The sequence below is a fragment of the Dunckerocampus dactyliophorus genome, chromosome 8 (genome assembly GCF_027744805.1).
Source record: "Dunckerocampus dactyliophorus isolate RoL2022-P2 chromosome 8, RoL_Ddac_1.1, whole genome shotgun sequence".
NCBI classification, from domain to species: Eukaryota; Metazoa; Chordata; class Actinopteri; order Syngnathiformes; family Syngnathidae; genus Dunckerocampus; species Dunckerocampus dactyliophorus.
Genome location: NC_072826.1, coordinates 31496522 through 31515798, shown reverse-complemented (window position 1 = coordinate 31515798; position 19277 = coordinate 31496522). Strand labels below are relative to the sequence as shown.

The following is a 19277-nucleotide window of genomic DNA, read 5'->3' as shown; positions in this document are numbered from 1 at the left end:
GACATGTAGAACAGTAAACTGTACTATGTGATGTACACGTCAATGTAACTTGTATGCATGCTCCAAATACATTAAACCATTACCATGATCATGTCTGAAACATGGCCGTTTTGACTGTATTTTATTGAAAGAAAGATAAACGACAGGGTGATATATACAGTATGTGTATGTATTAACAGCGGCAAATTAAAATAAATCAGGTTAAGAGACTGCACACGTGTTTGAAAATCTATTTACCTAACATTCGTTTCTTTAATAGCAGAATATTTGACTCAGACTTTAACTGTGTTGTTACGAGCAATGAGGAGTTGCGTTCAAAGACACCACGTTTAAGTTGGATTCACATGTTTTGAGTGATTTTTCTGGGATTTCCGAACACACTTAAATTCAGCAAATTGTAATTTCCCATTAAGAGTTACAAAGTGAGTGATAAGAATATCCACTTATTGATTTTCAATGCATTTCTGTTTATTTAGACCACACATACACGCATAATGAAGATGTTCTTGTGATGTTTGGAGTGTCTGTGAACGCATCTCGCGCTCCGTCTCATGACAATGAGGAAGTGCTGTTGCAATGAATGGACTATAGACGTGTTTGTTTGCAGTGGGAGAAGTACAGTACAGTAGACGCCCCTACAACGTAAATAATCCGTTCCGAGAACCTTTATGTTATAGGGTTTTTATGTTATATGAAGGGTAAAATACATGTAAATAGCCTAAATAAATATAAGAAAACGTTAGCATAAACATAGTAGAGTAACATTCCAATATAAAATAAGGTAAGAAATAAGATTACTGTAAATGAATAAAACTGAAAAACAAAAACAATCAACTAGTTTAAAGGCGACTACGAAGAGGAAGGAGGTTGAAGGGAGAAGCCTGTCTCTCACACAAACTCACGTACGTGCTGTATAAGTCAGCCAATGAGATGAGAGCGTAGGCGGTGCCCCGATAATCAGCCAATGAGATGAGAGCGTAGGCGGTGCCCCGATAATCAGCCAATGAGATGAGAGCGTAGGCGGTGCCCGATAATCAACCAATGAGATGAGAGCGTAGAAGCGTCAGAAGGCGTCGCCAAGTGTACTCTGTTAGTCATGGAAAATGCTTCCCTCTCTCTGTCACGCGAGCGATTCAAATCGAATTTCTGAACTTGCACCGACTTGACGCGTTACGTTATATGGAATTTCTTCCGTAACTTTACATAAATTCTTTACGTTCAGTGGAATTTACGTAAAAGGAGGTTTACGTGATGCGAGGTACTAGTGTATATGGTGTTGGAATTGCACTGCTGTGGATGTGTTCAGGTAAGAATAAAGTTATGAAAGAGCGTCAGACACCGTGTGACTGTGGGGAGCTACACTGTGCCGCCGTCTGTCATCATAATAGAGAGCTGTGGCTTGTGTGTGCTAATTACGTCATTAATTAAATATATTATTTACCGCCGTTAAGGTGCTATTTTTGACAGCCCAAGTTTTAATATAATTAGATTAAAAGTGATTGGAGGCCTGGAGGCCACGGTGCCCTCAGCATTAGAATAAATTGCCTAATGGGCCAGCCAGCTCTGGTAATGGCAAATACAATACAAACAAATACTGCTCATGAAATCAATATTTGTTGTGTGTGTGTTGTGTGTGTGTGTGTGTGTGTGTGTGTGTGCGTGCGTGCGTGCGTGCGTGCGTGCGTGTGTGTGTGTGTGTGTGTGTGTGTGTGCGCGTGCGCGCTATAAAACCATGAGATTTGGTCTTGGGAGCATTCCTTGCATGCTCAGATTGAGCAGATCTCAAGCGGGGGGTGGGGGGAGGCAGAGGGAGGAGTTAGATGCAGAAGCGAGCACGTGTCGAGGTGTCAGAAAATCAAGTTTTTCCTCAAGCAGTGAAGACACCAGGTCTGCTGCCAGCCCTCAAACGTAAGTCTGATTTTCCTGCTGTCTTGCTGATTTTTGTGCTCAACAGGTTTGCTTTTGTTGCACAGTGAAGATCACGACTAGGATTAATTGCTTCATTATAAACCCCTGCTCAAACACAGGCTAAGCATTCTTTGTGAATTCACTGTTGTACTTTTATGGTTTAATGCTTGAGAGAAATAACAAAATAACGTCTTCGTCGTAGAATCCATCTGAGTTGCATTAAATGCATGGCATGATGCACATTTCTATTTTTCAGGCTTGATTTCTCAAAGCCATCCTATTATTGTTATGTATGCGTGTACAGTATGTTCTTGTCAAGCTGATGACTTCCTGCGCCTGAATTTCATGTGAGCATGTACAACGATGCAATGCGGGTCTGTACCGTGCAAAAGTAAAGGTTAAAGTCCCAGCAATTTTCCTTTTGTGACACCGCTCCTAACCCCCAGCCAGTTGCCATGCGACTCCAACCCCAAATCAAAAGGAATTAGCTCAACCACGGCTGGTCTTTCACGGCGTTATTGTAGTAAGGTAGAGCTGACGTACTGTAGCTTCACACAAAGTGAGCTTCTGCGCGTGCTTCCGATCTTGCTGTTTGCTTCGTTTCCGATTCTTTTTTTCCAATCTCATCCCAGTTGACAAATTATCTCACCAAATATCGTTGCGCTGTGTGCTCACTGTCCCTATTGCAGGTGATATCGTGCGATATCCATCACACAGTGTGTCTGTGCGTGTGCCAGCTCAGGCAGGAGGATGATGAAAGCGGGAACAGCATCACTGCATAGTAAACACCCATCTCATTAGCCTTCACAAAGGAAGAGCGAGGGTGAGGGGAGATATGAGGGCTGCTCTTCCTGACACATAACGTTTGCTTGTGCCGTTTCTTCATACGTGATCAATACATTTGTGGTAATCATTGTAAAGGAAAGGATAATATCTGCTCTGTAATGCATACATGAATGAAATAACACATACGTTATTGACAAACATACTTTACAACCAATACAGTCAAACCTCGGTTTTCATACGCTCAAGTTTTTGCATGATTCGGTTTTCGTCAAACATTTTTTTGCCCAAATTTTTCCTCACTTTTCATACACTGTCTTGGTTTTTGTACAATGTCATAATAATAACACACCAGTCTGATTTCCCTGTACTGTATTGTTTTGCGTGCTCAAACAAAGCACACTTCCCCGTTGCTGACTCACGGCCAGCGCATTTTTTATGGAGTGCGACTGCTAAATAACCCGCCACGGGGCCAACCCTCAGCACAAAGCAGCGTACCGTGTTCCCTTGGTTATCGCAGGGGATAGATTCCCAAAATAGCCTGCAATAAGTGAAATCCGCAAACTATATTTTTATACAATGATTGTATATGTTTTAACGCTGTAAAAGCCCCCACCGTACACTTTATACACTTCTCTCAGACAGGCATGGACATTTTATCACATTTCTCTTCTTCAAACACCCCCAAAGTTCAAATTTTGTTTGCATTTTAATGATCAACTTACGAGATTGGAAACAAGAAATGAAGTGACTCACGTGTATTTCACTCATCTGATCATGGCTTGTCCTGGCGCCATTAGGCTGTAGCGTTTTTGTATCCTTGTTAAAACATATTCCTCCTGGTCGTCCTCCATGAACCGAAGATTCATTTACTGAATTCCAGCAGCTAGCGATCATACGACAGGAAACAGGCAGTCCTGCATGAAGGAGATTGACTGACAATGGTCTACAGCCAATCAGAACACAGAACACAATGGGCGGTTTCTCCCTGAGCCAATCAAGACTAATGTGTGTTACCTGCTGAGACGAACCGGACACGTTTGGACACATCTTCAACTCTCAGATGAGCATACAACCCCTAGTGGTAGCAGTAGTAAATACAATAACAGACACACGCAACAGAGCACCAATAGACTGTAATTGCAGTTTTAAAAATCCGCGATAGGTGAACTGCGGTGCAGCAAGGGAGCACTGTATTTAAGTTTGCTAGGAATATACTTATTTTATACTAAAACTGAGGAAGTATACTTGAAGTTGATTTTTTATAAACTGCATTTTGTATACTTAAGAATAGTACAGTGAATTTACTCGGCTTATACTGAAAAGCATAAACAAAAGTCTAAGACGAAGTCATTAATACTAAGACTTACACTTATACTTTAACACTAAAACCTATACTTTAGTATAATTTTTAATCTTTCTGCCACAAAGTATACACAAGTATACACTTTCTCTGACGTTGTATTGATGTGTGATGAAGATGGCTACCCTCAGCCATTTTTGTCATGCAAATGTATTACTCTTTTCACTTTTTTGTCCACTCACGATGGCTGCGATTTAAGTCTGCATATTCATTTAAAACCAAATTGAAGGGGAAAGTTGAATAATCGCCATAAAGCAGTATCTGAAGTACAAAAATACATGCAACCAACGATAAAGCCTCATTTTAGGGGGGAACCACCACTCACAGTGACAGGTTTTCAGGGGATTGGAACACCAGTATGAATGAAATCTGCAAGATGAAACACTCTTAATGTAGAAAATAATCATCAAAGTACTTATTTGTTCCTATGATGCGCACAGTCTCCTTTCTGCCCCGTTCTCCTTGCGGAGTGAGGCGTTCAGGCGTCCTCGTAATTGGCAGTTGTCGGCGCTAATTGTTTATTATTTCATTCACGTACCCACTACTACAATTGGTGTACCCTTGGCGGTACTTTGGCACTTTGGGAAGCTAGGTTCTAGCAGACTGAAAGTACATAGTGTACTTTAGTGTACTTGCTATACTTATACTGATGTATGCTTGACAAAATGAACTTTAAGTATACTACTTTTGTGTGAGTGCCAGCGCTTTGATGAAGAAGGTGAGAAACGGTATTGAATTTGATCTCATCGGGATGCACGGGAAGTCGGCACCCAGTTGCATCCAGTCGTCATTTTCAACATTGCCAAAGTTGAGGATTGTTGCACATCTTCTGGAAGACCGCTTTGGCAGCATAAAACTGAAATGCAGCCTCACCGTGTTGAGTCCTGACACTGGGCACCCGCAGGAGACCCCTCCCTGAGCTTCTCAGAGCCCGAGATGGGTCATGTGACTCGAACATGTCAGGGATGTAGTTTGGCGTAAGACCATAAAAAGAGCTGTTTTAAAGTTATTCTCTGAGCGACAGGACTAATATTTTGTCATATTTCCTGGTTCTAGTCAGGAGTCGAGCAGCAGCATTCTCGATGTACTGCGGTTGCTCGATAGCATGTTTGGAGAGCCTGGTGAGGAGGCCGCAACAATTTAGCATTGTTTTCTGTGTGTAAAACTATGATTGCTCTCTATAAAATGTTTTTTTTACCTCCGCCAAGCGCAGTGCAAAGCGCAAGCACAGCGCAGAGGTTATATTTTTGCTGGCTTTTGTCCGCTTGTTTGTTTGTTTGGGTTCAAATAACTTGAAAAGTTGCGATGAAATTTTCAGGAATTGTCGGAAACAGGATACGGAAGAACTGGCTACATTTTGGGGGTGATCCGGATCACTGTCTGGATCCAGGAATTTTTTAAAGGATTCTTTACCATTGCAAGATAGGACCATTTTCGTCATTTGTGCATGTCTCCGCAAAAAATGGTCAGAGCACTTGGAAAAAAAATACAGGACACGTTTCCAACGGCTTCTACAAAATATCAAAGACTGATCCATAAAATGTAGGATGATTATTTTGCCGCGAAGCACAATATGGGGGGGAACTGTGGCGCTTGGCGGAGGTCTACGCTCACCGAGTGCTTCTCTAGTTGTTCATATTTTGTCCCCTGGTGGTAATGGCAGAAATTTTCTGTAAAAATTGCGTGTGAATGCTGGAAGGCAGAAGCTGAAGTGAACTATAGAATGAATGTTGAATTATCCCAAGAAATATGTTGCAACCTATTCACCGGCTGAGGATCGAACCAGCAACTATCAGGTTGGCTGACGACCACTCCCCCACCTGAGCCGCGCCACCACGCACAGAATACAGCAGGGTACATACACGTCAGTGAATTTTCACCAATAGGGGGCGATGTTGAAATTGTGTCACAGAAATATTGAATTATGGAAAATGGTGGAATTTTTAGAAAAGTCCTGATAGCTAGCCTACACTTCCTGGATGGGCAGAACATTTTGATGTTGGGATGGTTGGAAGCAGATGAGAAATGCGGGAGTAGTTAGAGGACTAATTTGAAATGTGGGAATGTAGAAATGGAGAAAGACGGTTAACATGTAGAAATATGTTGGACAAGTCAAGGATCGAACCAGCGACCGTTGGGTTGGGAGAGGACCAAATGTTTCAAAGCATTCACCCAATATTTGACAAGTGCTGATTTTGAGGATTCTGAATTTGCAACAGAGCTTTCATTCCTTTCAGTGCTGCTATGCTGTCATTGCACGCTTCATGCGGTCTAACACAGGCTACTCTCATACCGCAGCCCAACACAACCCATCACACTGCATTCACTTCTATTCTTTCCCTTTCTTGGCTGCAGGATGTGGTGGATCCTTGGGTGCTGCGCTGGTGGCGTGGTCGTTCTCTACGCTATGTACAGATGGGTGATCCCCGGGGTTGTGCAATATCACGGAGGCCTGGCGCTCATTTGGCACGATGTCATTGTGGAGTGGATACTGGACACGCTGACCCAGTCCACACGCCCTCAGGTGTGCAAAATATCTTGTCAAGAAATTTCCACTTGATAAAAATAATCTGATCTGAAGAAAATACATCTAGCCATTTCTTATGAAGATCATTTTGCCAGGAATTACTTCTTTTTTCTAATAACAAGAAAAACAAGCTTAAGTCCTAAAATGTGTGTAAATGTGTCAAATTATTCAACTTGATTCAAGAAAATATGACTTTCTTTTTATCTACTTTATGAATGTAAAACTATCAAATTTACATGCAAATCACGCCAAGAAAGAATTCTGATAGTGTTCATGACCACAGCTTTTCCTAAATGAAATGAATTTTACATACAATAATACAATTTCTTTTGAAATAAAAAAGTTCCATCCATATAATTTGCTTCATGTTTGTTGAAAAGCTCAGACTGCTAAAGAAGTAACCAACTTAACTAACATGAAGTAACCAACTTAACTAACATGAAGAAGTAACCAACATAACTAACATGAAGTAACTAACATAACTAACATGAAGAAGTAACCAACATAACTAACATGAAGTAACCAACATAACTAACATGAAGAAGTAACCAACATAACTAACATGAAGTAACCAACTTAACTAACATGAAGAAGTAACCAGAATAACTAACATGAAGTAACTAACATAACTAACATGAAGAAGTAACCAACATAACTAACATGAAGTAACCAACATAACTAACATGAAGAAGTAACCAACATAACTAACATGAAGTAACCAACTTAACTAACATGAAGAAGTAACCAACATAACTAACAAAGTAACCAACTTAACTAACATGAGGTAACTAACTTAACTAACATGAAGAAGTAACCAACACAACTAACATGAAGTAACCAACTTAACTAACATGAAGAAGTAACTAACATAACTAACATGAAGAAGTAACCAACATAACTAACATAAAGTAACCAACTTAACTAACATGAAGAAGTAACCAACATAACTAACATGAAGAAGTAACCAACTTAACTAACATGAAGAAGTAACTAACATAACTAACATGAAGTAACCAACATAACTAACATGAAGAAGTAACCAACATAACTAACATAACTAACATGAAGAAGTAACTAACATAACTAACATGAAGAAGTAACCAACATAACTAACATTAAGTAACCAACATAACTAACATAAAGTAACCAACTTAACTAACATGAAGAAGTAACCAACACAACTAACATGAAGTAACCAACATAACTAACATAAAGTAACCAACTTAACTAACATGAGGTAACCAACATAACTAACATGAAGAAGTAACCAACATAACTAACATGAAGTAACCAACATAACAAACATTAAGTAACCAACATAACTAACATGAAGAAGTAACCAACTTAACTAACATGAAGAAGTAACTAACTTAACTAACATGAAGAAGTAACCAACATAACTAACATGAAGTAACCAACGTAACTAACATGAAGAAGTAACCAACATAACTAACATGAAGTAACCAACTTAACTAACATGAAGAAGTAACTAACTTAACTAACATGAAGAAGTAACCAACATAACTAACATGAAGTAACCAACGTAACTAACATGAAGAAGTAACCAACATAACTAACATGAAGTAACTAACATAACTAACATAAAGTAACTAACATAACTAACATGGAGAAGTAACCAACATAACTAACATGAAGTAACCAACATAACTAACACGAAGTAACTAACATAACTAACATAAAGTAACTAACATAACTAACATGAAGAAGTAACCAACATAACTAACATGAAGTAACCAACATAACAAACATGAAGAAGTAACCAACATAACTAACATGAAGAAGTAACTAACATAACTAACATGAAGAAGTAACTAACTTAACTAACATGAAGAAGTAACCAACATAACTAACATGAAGTAACCAACGTAACTAACATGAAGAAGTAACCAACATAACTAACATGAAGTAACTAACATAACTAACATGAAGAAGTAACCAACATAACTAACATGAAGTAACCAACATAACTAACACGAAGTAACTAACATAACTAACATAAAGTAACTAACATAACTAACATGAAGAAGTAACCAACATAACAAACATGAAGTAACCAACATAACAAACATTAAGTAACCAACATAACTAACATGAAGAAGTAACCAACATAACTAACACGAAGTAACTAACATAACTAACATGAAGAAGTAACCAACACAACTAACATGAAGAAGTAACTAACATAACTAACATGAAGAAGTAACCAACATAACTAACATGAAGTAACCAACGTAACTAACATGAAGAAGTAACCAACATAACTAACATGAAGAAGTAACCAACTTAACTAACATGAAGAAGTAACTAACATAACTAACATGAAGAAGTAACCAACATAACTAACACGAAGTAACTAACATAACTAACATGAAGAAGTAACCAACATAACTAACATGAAGTAACCAACATAACAAACATTAAGTGACCAACATAACTAACATGAAAAAGTAACCAACATAACTAACACGAAGTAACTAACATAACTAACATGAAGAAGTAACCAACACAACTAACATGAAGAAGTAACTAACATAACTAACATGAAGAAGTAACTAACTTAACTAACATGAAGAAGTAACCAACATAACTAACATGAAGTAACTAACATAACTAACATGAAGTAACCAACATAACTAACATGAAGTAACTAACTTAACTAACATGAAGAAGTAACCAACATAACTAACATGAAGTAACCAACGTAACTTACATGAAGAAGTAACCAACATAACTAACATGAAGTAACTAACATAACTAACATGAAGAAGTAACCAACTTAACTAACATGAAGAAGTAACCAACATAACTAACATGAAGTAACCAACTTAACTAACATGAAGTAACCAACATAACTAACATGAAGAAGTAACCAACATAACTAACATTAAGTAACCAACATAACTAACAAAGTAACCAACTTAACTAACATGAAGTAACTAACTTAACTAACATGAAGAAGTAACCAACACAACTAACATGAAGTAACCAACGTAACTAACATGAAGAAGTAACTAACATAACTATCATGAAGAAGTAACCAACATAACTAACACGAAGTAACTAACATAACTAACATGAAGAAGTAACCAACATAACTAACATGAAGTAACCAACATAACAAACATTAAGTAACCAACATAACTAACATGAAGAAGTAACCAACATAACTAACACGAAGTAACTAACATAACTAACATGAAGAAGTAACCAACACAACTAACATGAAGAAGTAACTAACATAACTAACATGAAGAAGTAACTAACTTAACTAACATGAAGAAGTAACCAACATAACTAACATGAAGTAACTAACATAACTAACATGAAGAAGTAACCAACATAACTAACATGAAGTAACCAACGTAACTAACATGAAGAAGTAACCAACATAACTAACATGAAGAAGTAACCAACATAACTAACATGAAGTAACTAACATAACTAACATGAAGAAGTAACCAACATAACTAACAAAGTAACCAACTTAACTAACATGAAGTAACTAACTTAACTAACATGAAGAAGTAACCAACACAACTAACATGAAGTAACCAACTTAACTAACATGAAGAAGTAACTAACATAACTAACATAAAGTAACCAACTTAACAAACATGAAGAAGTAACCAACATAACTAACATGAAGAAGTAACCAACTTAACTAACATGAAGAAGTAACCAACATAACTAACATGAAGAAGTAACCAACATAACTAACATAACTAACATGAAGAAGTAACTAACATAACTAACATGAAGAAGTAACCAACATAACTAACATAAAGTAACCAACTTAACTAACATGAAGAAGTAACCAACATAACTAACATGAAGTAACCAACATAACAAACATTAAGTAACCAACATAACTAACATGAAGAAGTAACTAACTTAACTAACATGAAGAAGTAACCAACATAACTAACATGAAGTAACCAACGTAACTAACATGAAGAAGTAACCAACATAACTAACATGAAGTAACTAACATAACTAACATAAAGTAACTAACATAACTAACATGAAGAAGTAACCAACATAACTAACATGAAGTAACCAACATAACTAACACGAAGTAACTAACATAACTAACATAAAGTAACTAACATAACTAACATGAAGAAGTAACCAACATAACTAACATGAAGTAACCAACATAACAAACATTAAGTAACCAACATAACTAACATGAAGAAGTAACCAACATAACTAACATGAAGTAACCAACATAACAAACATTAAGTAACCAACATAACTAACATGAAGAAGTAACCAACATAACTAACATGAAGTAACCAACATAACTAACATGAAGTAGTAACCAACATAACTAACACGAAGTAACTAACATAACTAACATGAAGAAGTAACCAACATAACTAACATGAAGTAACCAACATAACAAACATTAAGTAACCAACATAACTAACATGAAGAAGTAACTAACATAACTAACATGAAGAAGTAACTAACTTAACTAACATGAAGAAGTAACCAACATAACTAACATGAAGTAACCAACGTAACTAACATGAAGAAGTAACCAACATAACTAACATGAAGTAACTAACATAACTAACATAAAGTAACTAACATAACTAACATGAAGAAGTAACCAACATAACTAACATGAAGTAACCAACATAACTAACACGAAGTAACTAACATAACTAACATAAAGTAACTAACATAACTAACATGAAGAAGTAACCAACATAACTAACATGAAGTAACCAACATAACTAACATGAAGAAGTAACCAACATAACTAACACGAAGTAACTAACATAACTAACATGAAGAAGTAACCAACACAACTAACATGAAGAAGTAACTAACATAACTAACATGAAGAAGTAACTAACTTAACTAACATGAAGAAGTAACCAACATAACTAACATGAAGTAACTAACATAACTAACATGAAGAAGTAACCAACATAACTAACATGAAGTAACCAACATAACTAACATGAAGTAACTAACATAACTAACATGAAGAATTAACCAACTCAACTAACATGAAGAAGTAACCAACATAACTAACATGAAGTAACCAACTTAACTAACATGAAGTAACCAACATAACTAACATGAAGAAGTAACCAACTTAACTAACATGAAGTAACCAACATAACTAACATAAAGTAACCAACTTAACTAACATGAAGAAGTAACCAACATAACAAACATTAAGTAACCAACATAACTAACACTAAGTAACCAACGTAACTAACATGAAGAAGTAACCAACATAACTAACATGAAGTAACTAACATAACTAACATGAAGAAGTAACCAACATAACTAACATGAAGTAACCAACATAACAAACATTAAGTAACCAACATAACTAACATGAAGAAGTAACTAACATAACTAACATGAAGAAGTAACCAACATAACTAACATGAAGTAACCAACATAACTAACATTAAGTAACCAACATAACTAACATGAAGAAGTAACCAACATAACTAACATGAAGTAACCAACATAACTAACATTAAGTAACCAACATAACTAACAAAGTAACCAACTTAACTAACATGAAGTAACTAACTTAACTAACATGAAGAAGTAACCAACTTAACTAACATGAAGAAGTAACTAACATAACTAACATGAAGAAGTAACCAACATAACTAACATAAAGTAACCAACTTAACTAACATGAAGAAGTAACTAACATAACTAACATGAAGTAACCAACATAACTAACATGAAGAAGTAACCAACACAACTAACATAACTAACATGAAGAAGTAACCAACATAACTAACATGAAGTAACCAACATAACAAACATTAAGTAACCAACATAACTAACATGAAGAAGTGACTAACATAACTAACATGAAGAAGTAACCAACGTAACTAACACGAAGTAACTAACATAACTAACATGAAGAAGTAACCAACATAACTAACATGAAGAAGTAACTAACATGACTAACATGAAGAAGTAACCAACATAACTAACATGAAGTAACCAACCTAACTAACATGAAGTAACCAACATAACTAACATGAAGTAACTAACTTAACTAACATGAAGAAGTAACCAACTTAACTAACATGAAGAAGTAACTAACATAACTAACATGAAGAAGTAACCAACATAACTAACATAAAGTAACCAACTTAACTAACACAAAGTAACTAACATAACTAACATGAAGAAGTAACCAACATAACTAACATGAAGAAGTAACTAACTTAACTAACATGAAGAAGTAACCAACATAACTAACATGAAGTAACCAACTTAACTAACATGAAGAAGTAACCAACATAACTAACATGAAGTAACCAACATAACTAACATGAAGAAGTGACTAACATAACTAACATGAAGAAGTAACCAACATAACTAACATGAAGTAACTAACATAACTAACATGAAGAAGTAACCAACATAACTAACATGAAGAAGTAACTAACATAACTAACATGAAGAAGTAACCAACATAACTAACATGAAGTAACCAACCTAACTAACATGAAGTAACCAACATAACTAACATGAAGTAACTAACTTAACTAACATGAAGAAGTAACCAACTTAACTAACATGAAGAAGTAACTAACATAACTAACATGAAGAAGTAACCAACATAACTAACATAAAGTAACCAACTTAACTAACATGAAGAAGTAACCAACATAACTAACATGAAGAAGTAACCAACATAACTAACATAAAGTAACCAACTTAACTAACATGAAGAAGTAACTAACATAACTAACATGAAGAAGTAACCAACATAACTAACATAAAGTAACCAACTTAACTAACATGAAGAAGTAACTAACATAACTAACATGAAGAAGTAACCAACATAACTAACATAAAGTAACCAACTTAACTAACATGAAGAAGTAACTAACATAACTAACATGAAGTAACCAACATAACTAACATGAAGAAGTAACCAACACAACTAACATAACTAACATGAAGAAGTAACCAACATAACTAACATGAAGTAACCAACATAACAAACATTAAGTAACCAACATAACTAACATGAAGAAGTGACTAACATAACTAACATGAAGAAGTAACCAACATAACTAACATGAAGAAGTAACTAACATAACTAACATGAAGAAGTAACCAACATAACTAACATGAAGTAACCAACCTAACTAACATGAAGTAACCAACATAACTAACATGAAGTAACTAACTTAACTAACATGAAGAAGTAACCAACTTAACTAACATGAAGAAGTAACTAACATAACTAACATGAAGAAGTAACCAACATAACTAACATAAAGTAACCAACTTAACTAACACAAAGTAACTAACATAACTAACATGAAGAAGTAACCAACATAACTAACATGAAGAAGTAACTAACTTAACTAACATGAAGAAGTAACCAACATAACTAACATGAAGTAACCAACTTAACTAACATGAAGAAGTAACCAACATAACTAACATGAAGTAACCAACATAACTAACATGAAGAAGTGACTAACATAACTAACATGAAGAAGTAACCAACATAACTAACATGAAGTAACTAACATAACTAACATGAAGAAGTAACCAACATAACTAACATGAAGAAGTAACTAACATAACTAACATGAAGAAGTAACCAACATAACTAACATGAAGTAACCAACCTAACTAACATGAAGTAACCAACATAACTAACATGAAGTAACTAACTTAACTAACATGAAGAAGTAACCAACTTAACTAACATGAAGAAGTAACTAACATAACTAACATGAAGAAGTAACCAACATAACTAACATAAAGTAACCAACTTAACTAACACAAAGTAACTAACATAACTAACATGAAGAAGTAACCAACATAACTAACATGAAGAAGTAACTAACTTAACTAACATGAAGAAGTAACCAACATAACTAACATGAAGTAACCAACTTAACTAACATGAAGAAGTAACCAACATAACTAACATGAAGAATTAACCAACATAACTAACATGAAGTAACCAACCTAACTAACATGAAGTAACCAACTTAACTAACATGAAGAAGTAACCAACATAACTAACATGAAGTAACCAACATAACTAACATACCCTAAACACGACTCAAAAAATTGTCCATGTTGTAATAAGAACATTTGACTTAAATCTAGCCAAGCGAGTAAGAACAACTTGCTTATTTTAGGACTCGTTTGATTCCTAAAAGTCACAAGTCACATGTTCTAGTTATAAGAATTCTAGCCAAGCAAATTTCGCTTGTTTTTGGCTCAAACTAAGAAAGGTTGTCTCATTTTAAGATCCTTTGGGCTTCTTTCAAGTTTGGCTGTTTTTGCCGACTCACACAGCTGGTAGCTGATGCTTCATGTTTGCTTGTCCTGGCAGCATTTCAATCAAACAAAATGGTGGTGCCCCAACCGCTCAGTAGAGAAGCCACATATTAAAAAAGAGTATTCTCTCTTCGGGTGCGCTGTTTTGAATGACAATGTCTCCTCCAACAATGTGTTAGAAGCGTGTTATGCCTGGCGGCTGCACTCATACAGGTCACTGGTTATGACGACACGCTGATATTATCACCCGTTCATCTCGCTGACCATTTTCGACACGGCTTTTCCTGTTCAGGCCATCACTGAGTGGGAACTGAAACCCCGCTGGGTGCATGGAAGTCAGCTGAATGAGCCACCCAGGGGTGTCCACAGTGCAGCTCAGGGGTCATTGGCTGTATTTTATCGTCATTGGCGTGTGGCACATTGTAGTAATAAAATTAAACAAAGAAACGGCAAAAATGGGTGAAAACAACAAAAAAGCACAACGGAAAGAGAAAAGGATGGAATGTTGATACTAATGACAATAACGCAAAGCTTTGTAACACCTTTTTACAAAATAAAAAATATATATATAAAAAAATCTAAGTGGCCTTCAATTCTTCAAAAAGACCCCTGCAGTATTCTAACACGCCTTTATTTTATTATGCGATATTCCCAACAAACCGTCCTGTTAAAACAAGAAAATGAAAGCATCCTTTTCTCAGGAACAACTTAAAAAAACATCTGAAAAGCAAGAGAGAACGTCCATCCACCCATCCATCCATCCATCCATCTTTTGACACTTATCCGAGGGCAGCAGCCTAAGCAGGGAAGCCCCGACCTCCCTCTCCCACCTCGTCTAGCTCCTCCCGGCGGATCCCGAGGTGTTCCCAGGCCAGTTGAGAGACATAGTCTCTCTGACATGTCCTGGGTCTTCACCGAGGCCTTCTACCGGTCGGACGTGCCCTGAACACCTCCCCAGGGAGGCGTCCGGGAGGCATCCTGACCAGATGCTCGAGCCACCTCGTCTGGCTCCTCTCATTGTGGAGGAGCAGAAAACACATACAGGACCGGACTTATTACCTTATTGTGTATTATTATTATTATTATTATGTATTCTCGAAATTGAAGTGATCTGTTATGTATTTATTTATTCCTATTCTTTTTTCGTACTTTTCTGAAATCTCCTATTTTACTTTGTTTGTTTTATTTTGAAGTGATTACGTTTATTAGGACGCTTTTGCAGAGCTGCTGGAAACGTGAACTTCTCTTGGAATCAAATAAAGTATGTGTCTAGCAGTCCATGGAGTAGACATGGCATGCGCTCATCCATCACTCACAGGTCAAAACAGAAACAACGTTATTTCAGGTCATAATCATTTTTCCAGGGTTTCCTCCCGCATCCTCTGACTTACGTCGACTGCGCAATCCTCTTCCAACGTTGCGCAGTGTGTGCGTGAAATGTTCATGTGCTGTATCTCCATCTTTTTTTACAGCGGCTCCTCGCTGCAGTACACAAGAAGGCCACCAGAGGGAACCCTCTGAGCGTGGTCAAAGCCATCGATGAGTTCTGCAGCCACAATGAGTGGGCCATGAACGTGGGGGATGAGAAAGGTACTGACGAAGGGATCACTCCAGCCCTGATATGTGACTCTTTGCATGCATGTGTGTTGTCATATCTAACCCGTGTGTGCGTTACATTGCCAATGTTTCTGCACGTTTGCCACAGGCTGCATTCTTGACTCGGTGGTGTCGGACGTAAAGCCACTTTATGTGCTGGAGCTGGGCACTTACTGTGGATACTCCACAGTGAGGATAGCCAGCATGCTGCAGCCTCACGCCAAGATCATCACGCTCGAATTTAACCGGGATTACGCTGCTATCGCTCGGCAGGTCATTGCATGGGCGGGTGTGGAGAACAAGGTGAAAGCACTTCTTTTCAAATGAACTGACAGGAGCATTCCGACACGTTGCACAAATGTGCTACTTTTTGCAGGTGCAGTTAGTCGTCGGAGCGTCTGGCGAGTGGATCCCGAAACTTAAGGCGCAGTTTGGGGTGAAGACCTTTGACTTGGTTTTCTTGGATCACTGGAAGAATCGCTACCTTCTCGACACCAAACTGATAGAGGCGAGTTTAACTTCATTTCATTTTATTCTGAATGCATTTGGACTTTTGCACCGCGACACCAAACTTACTGCTCTTTCATCAGGAGTGTGGCCTCCTGAGGAGAGGAAGCGTCCTGCTCGCCGATAACGTCATCTGTCCTGGTACTCCAGACTACCTGCAGTATGTCCGAAGTAGTGTAAAGTATGAAAGCCAGTACTTCAAATCTCACCTGGAGTACACCAAAGCCGAGGACGGCCTGGAGAAGTCGGTATTCTTAGGGTAGTGTTTGAGTCATTCTAAATGTGCGTTACACAGTGACCGCTGGTGCATTTGTAGACATGCTTTGTCTTAGAGTGACTGACCAGGCAAGAGTTAAGCAGCTGTTCTGAAACAAACAATAAAGAAAAAAACAAATGAATGCAAATTGTGGCTTCTGTGTAACATGAGATGCTGAGAGTTCTATAAAAGGGGTCATCATAGCGTATCGGGACACGATAGTCAAGCTTCTAATTGACAGATGATGGCCTGCAAACTGATCCTGTTGCTTGCATTTACTGGAATCAATAATACATTTCAACACAATCTGTTGATGCTGGTCGACTTTCAACTTGTTGTCAGTGACTTCTTTAAAATAACACACGGTGGTCTAGTGGTTAGCATGTTGGCCACACAGTCAGGAGATATGGAAGGTCTGGGTTGGAATCTGTGTTGGGCATCTCTGTTTGGGCATCTCTGAGTTTGCATGTTCTCCCCGTGCATTTGTGGGTTTTCTCCGGGTACCCCCATTTCCTCCCACATTCCATAAACATGCACGTTAATGTCATTGGTGACTCTAAATGGTCCATAGGTATGAATGTGAGTGTGAATGATTGTTTGTCTATATGTGCCCTGCCATTGGCTGGCCACCAGTCCAGGGTGTATCCCGCCTCTCGCTTGAAGTCAGCTGGGATAGGCTCCAGCATACCCGAGACCCTAGTGAGGATAAGCGGCATAGAAAATGGATGGATGGATAATAACACACAGGACCAAACAATCGTCACAAATATTTACTAATCCGGCACAGTGTGGACGCAAAACTCTAAGGCGTGTTCCCGTGTGGACGAAGCCTGAATCTCATGAAACATCTTTAAACGGCACAAAGCTAAATCCAAATTTTTTGACATGTTTGAAGATGTTTCCGAAAAGTAACACAATGATTACTTTCTCTGGTAACTAATTACATTTATGTAAGAGTATTTCCTAGGCTTGTTAACGATAAACCGATGCGACCAGATCTGTTAGTCGAGGAAAAGGCTTCTTGAGACGTCATCTGTACTTCTGTGAAGAAGGTGTCGGACGTTTCGCTCCTCATCCGAAGAGCTTCGTCAGCGAACTAATAAGTGCTGGTAGCCTAGGCCTTAAATACAGTAAGAGTGGGCGGAATGTGTGTGCCAGGGCCGAGCCAGAACAATAGATGCTAACGAGCCAGTATCAGAGTCGTTCATACCCAATTCAGGGAGCGACACTTCCCTTTTATCGGAGGTGTTAATAGCAGGATAGGATTATACCACTACTCCGCCCAGGCTTAGTGTAAGGAACCAATAGGAGGAGGGTGTTGGCACACCAATTCCGCCCACTCTTACTGTATTTAAGGCCTAAGCTACCAGCACTTATTAGTTCGCTGACGAAGCTCTTCGGATGAGGAGCGAAACGTCCGACACCTTCTTCACAGAAGTACAGATGACGTCTCAAGAAGCCTTTTCCTCGATGGACAACTCCTGTACGACTGAGAGCCTACACAGACCCGGATCTGTTAGGTTTGCGTGTGCGGCGGACCCCAAAGTGCTGAAGCAAGGTGAGTGGTGTCACCTTTTAATCGTCTTTCGCAGGAGCGAACAGAAAGCGCTGGAGTCCGTAGCTTGTGGAACTCCAGGAAAAAGGTTATACAAAAAACAGGTTTGCAAAAAGGCAATACAGAGTGACAAGTGGAGCACCCAGCTGTAGAGACGCAGAATCTTGAAAAGGCTCGTGTAGATGTGCCGTGAGTGCTCTGTTCAGCAGTAAGGAAGGAACCGGCGTCTCACAGCTGCCCCTACTCTGGTATAAGTAGGGTGGAGGATAATTAACTGCCGGTGTGTCCAGTTGTCCCGGCTCCTGCTGTGCGCCCACCTGTGGTAGAGAGAGAGAGAAAGAGAGAACGAGGTGCAGCAGCAGATGACCGTCACAAGATATCCTGGTTGACGAAGGAAGGATTCCGATCAGCCGGCGGAAGCTACCGGTATCGATAATAATCAGCCATAAAACTT

The 19277-nt window shown here is 37.9% G+C and overlaps 1 protein-coding gene across 1 annotated transcript; it reads left to right on the top strand.

Annotated features, from left to right (window-relative positions):
- The first annotated feature begins 1816 nt into the window (after positions 1-1816).
- Positions 1817-17402, top strand: comtb (catechol-O-methyltransferase b). Its single transcript, XM_054784083.1, has 6 exons — positions 1817-1908; positions 6410-6578; positions 16382-16499; positions 16615-16808; positions 16882-17013; positions 17096-17402. Exons 2-6 carry the CDS (start codon positions 6411-6413, stop codon positions 17273-17275), a joined length of 792 nt encoding a protein of 263 aa, XP_054640058.1. The 5' UTR covers positions 1817-1908; position 6410; the 3' UTR covers positions 17276-17402.
- Positions 17403-19277: the final 1875 nt, after the last annotated feature.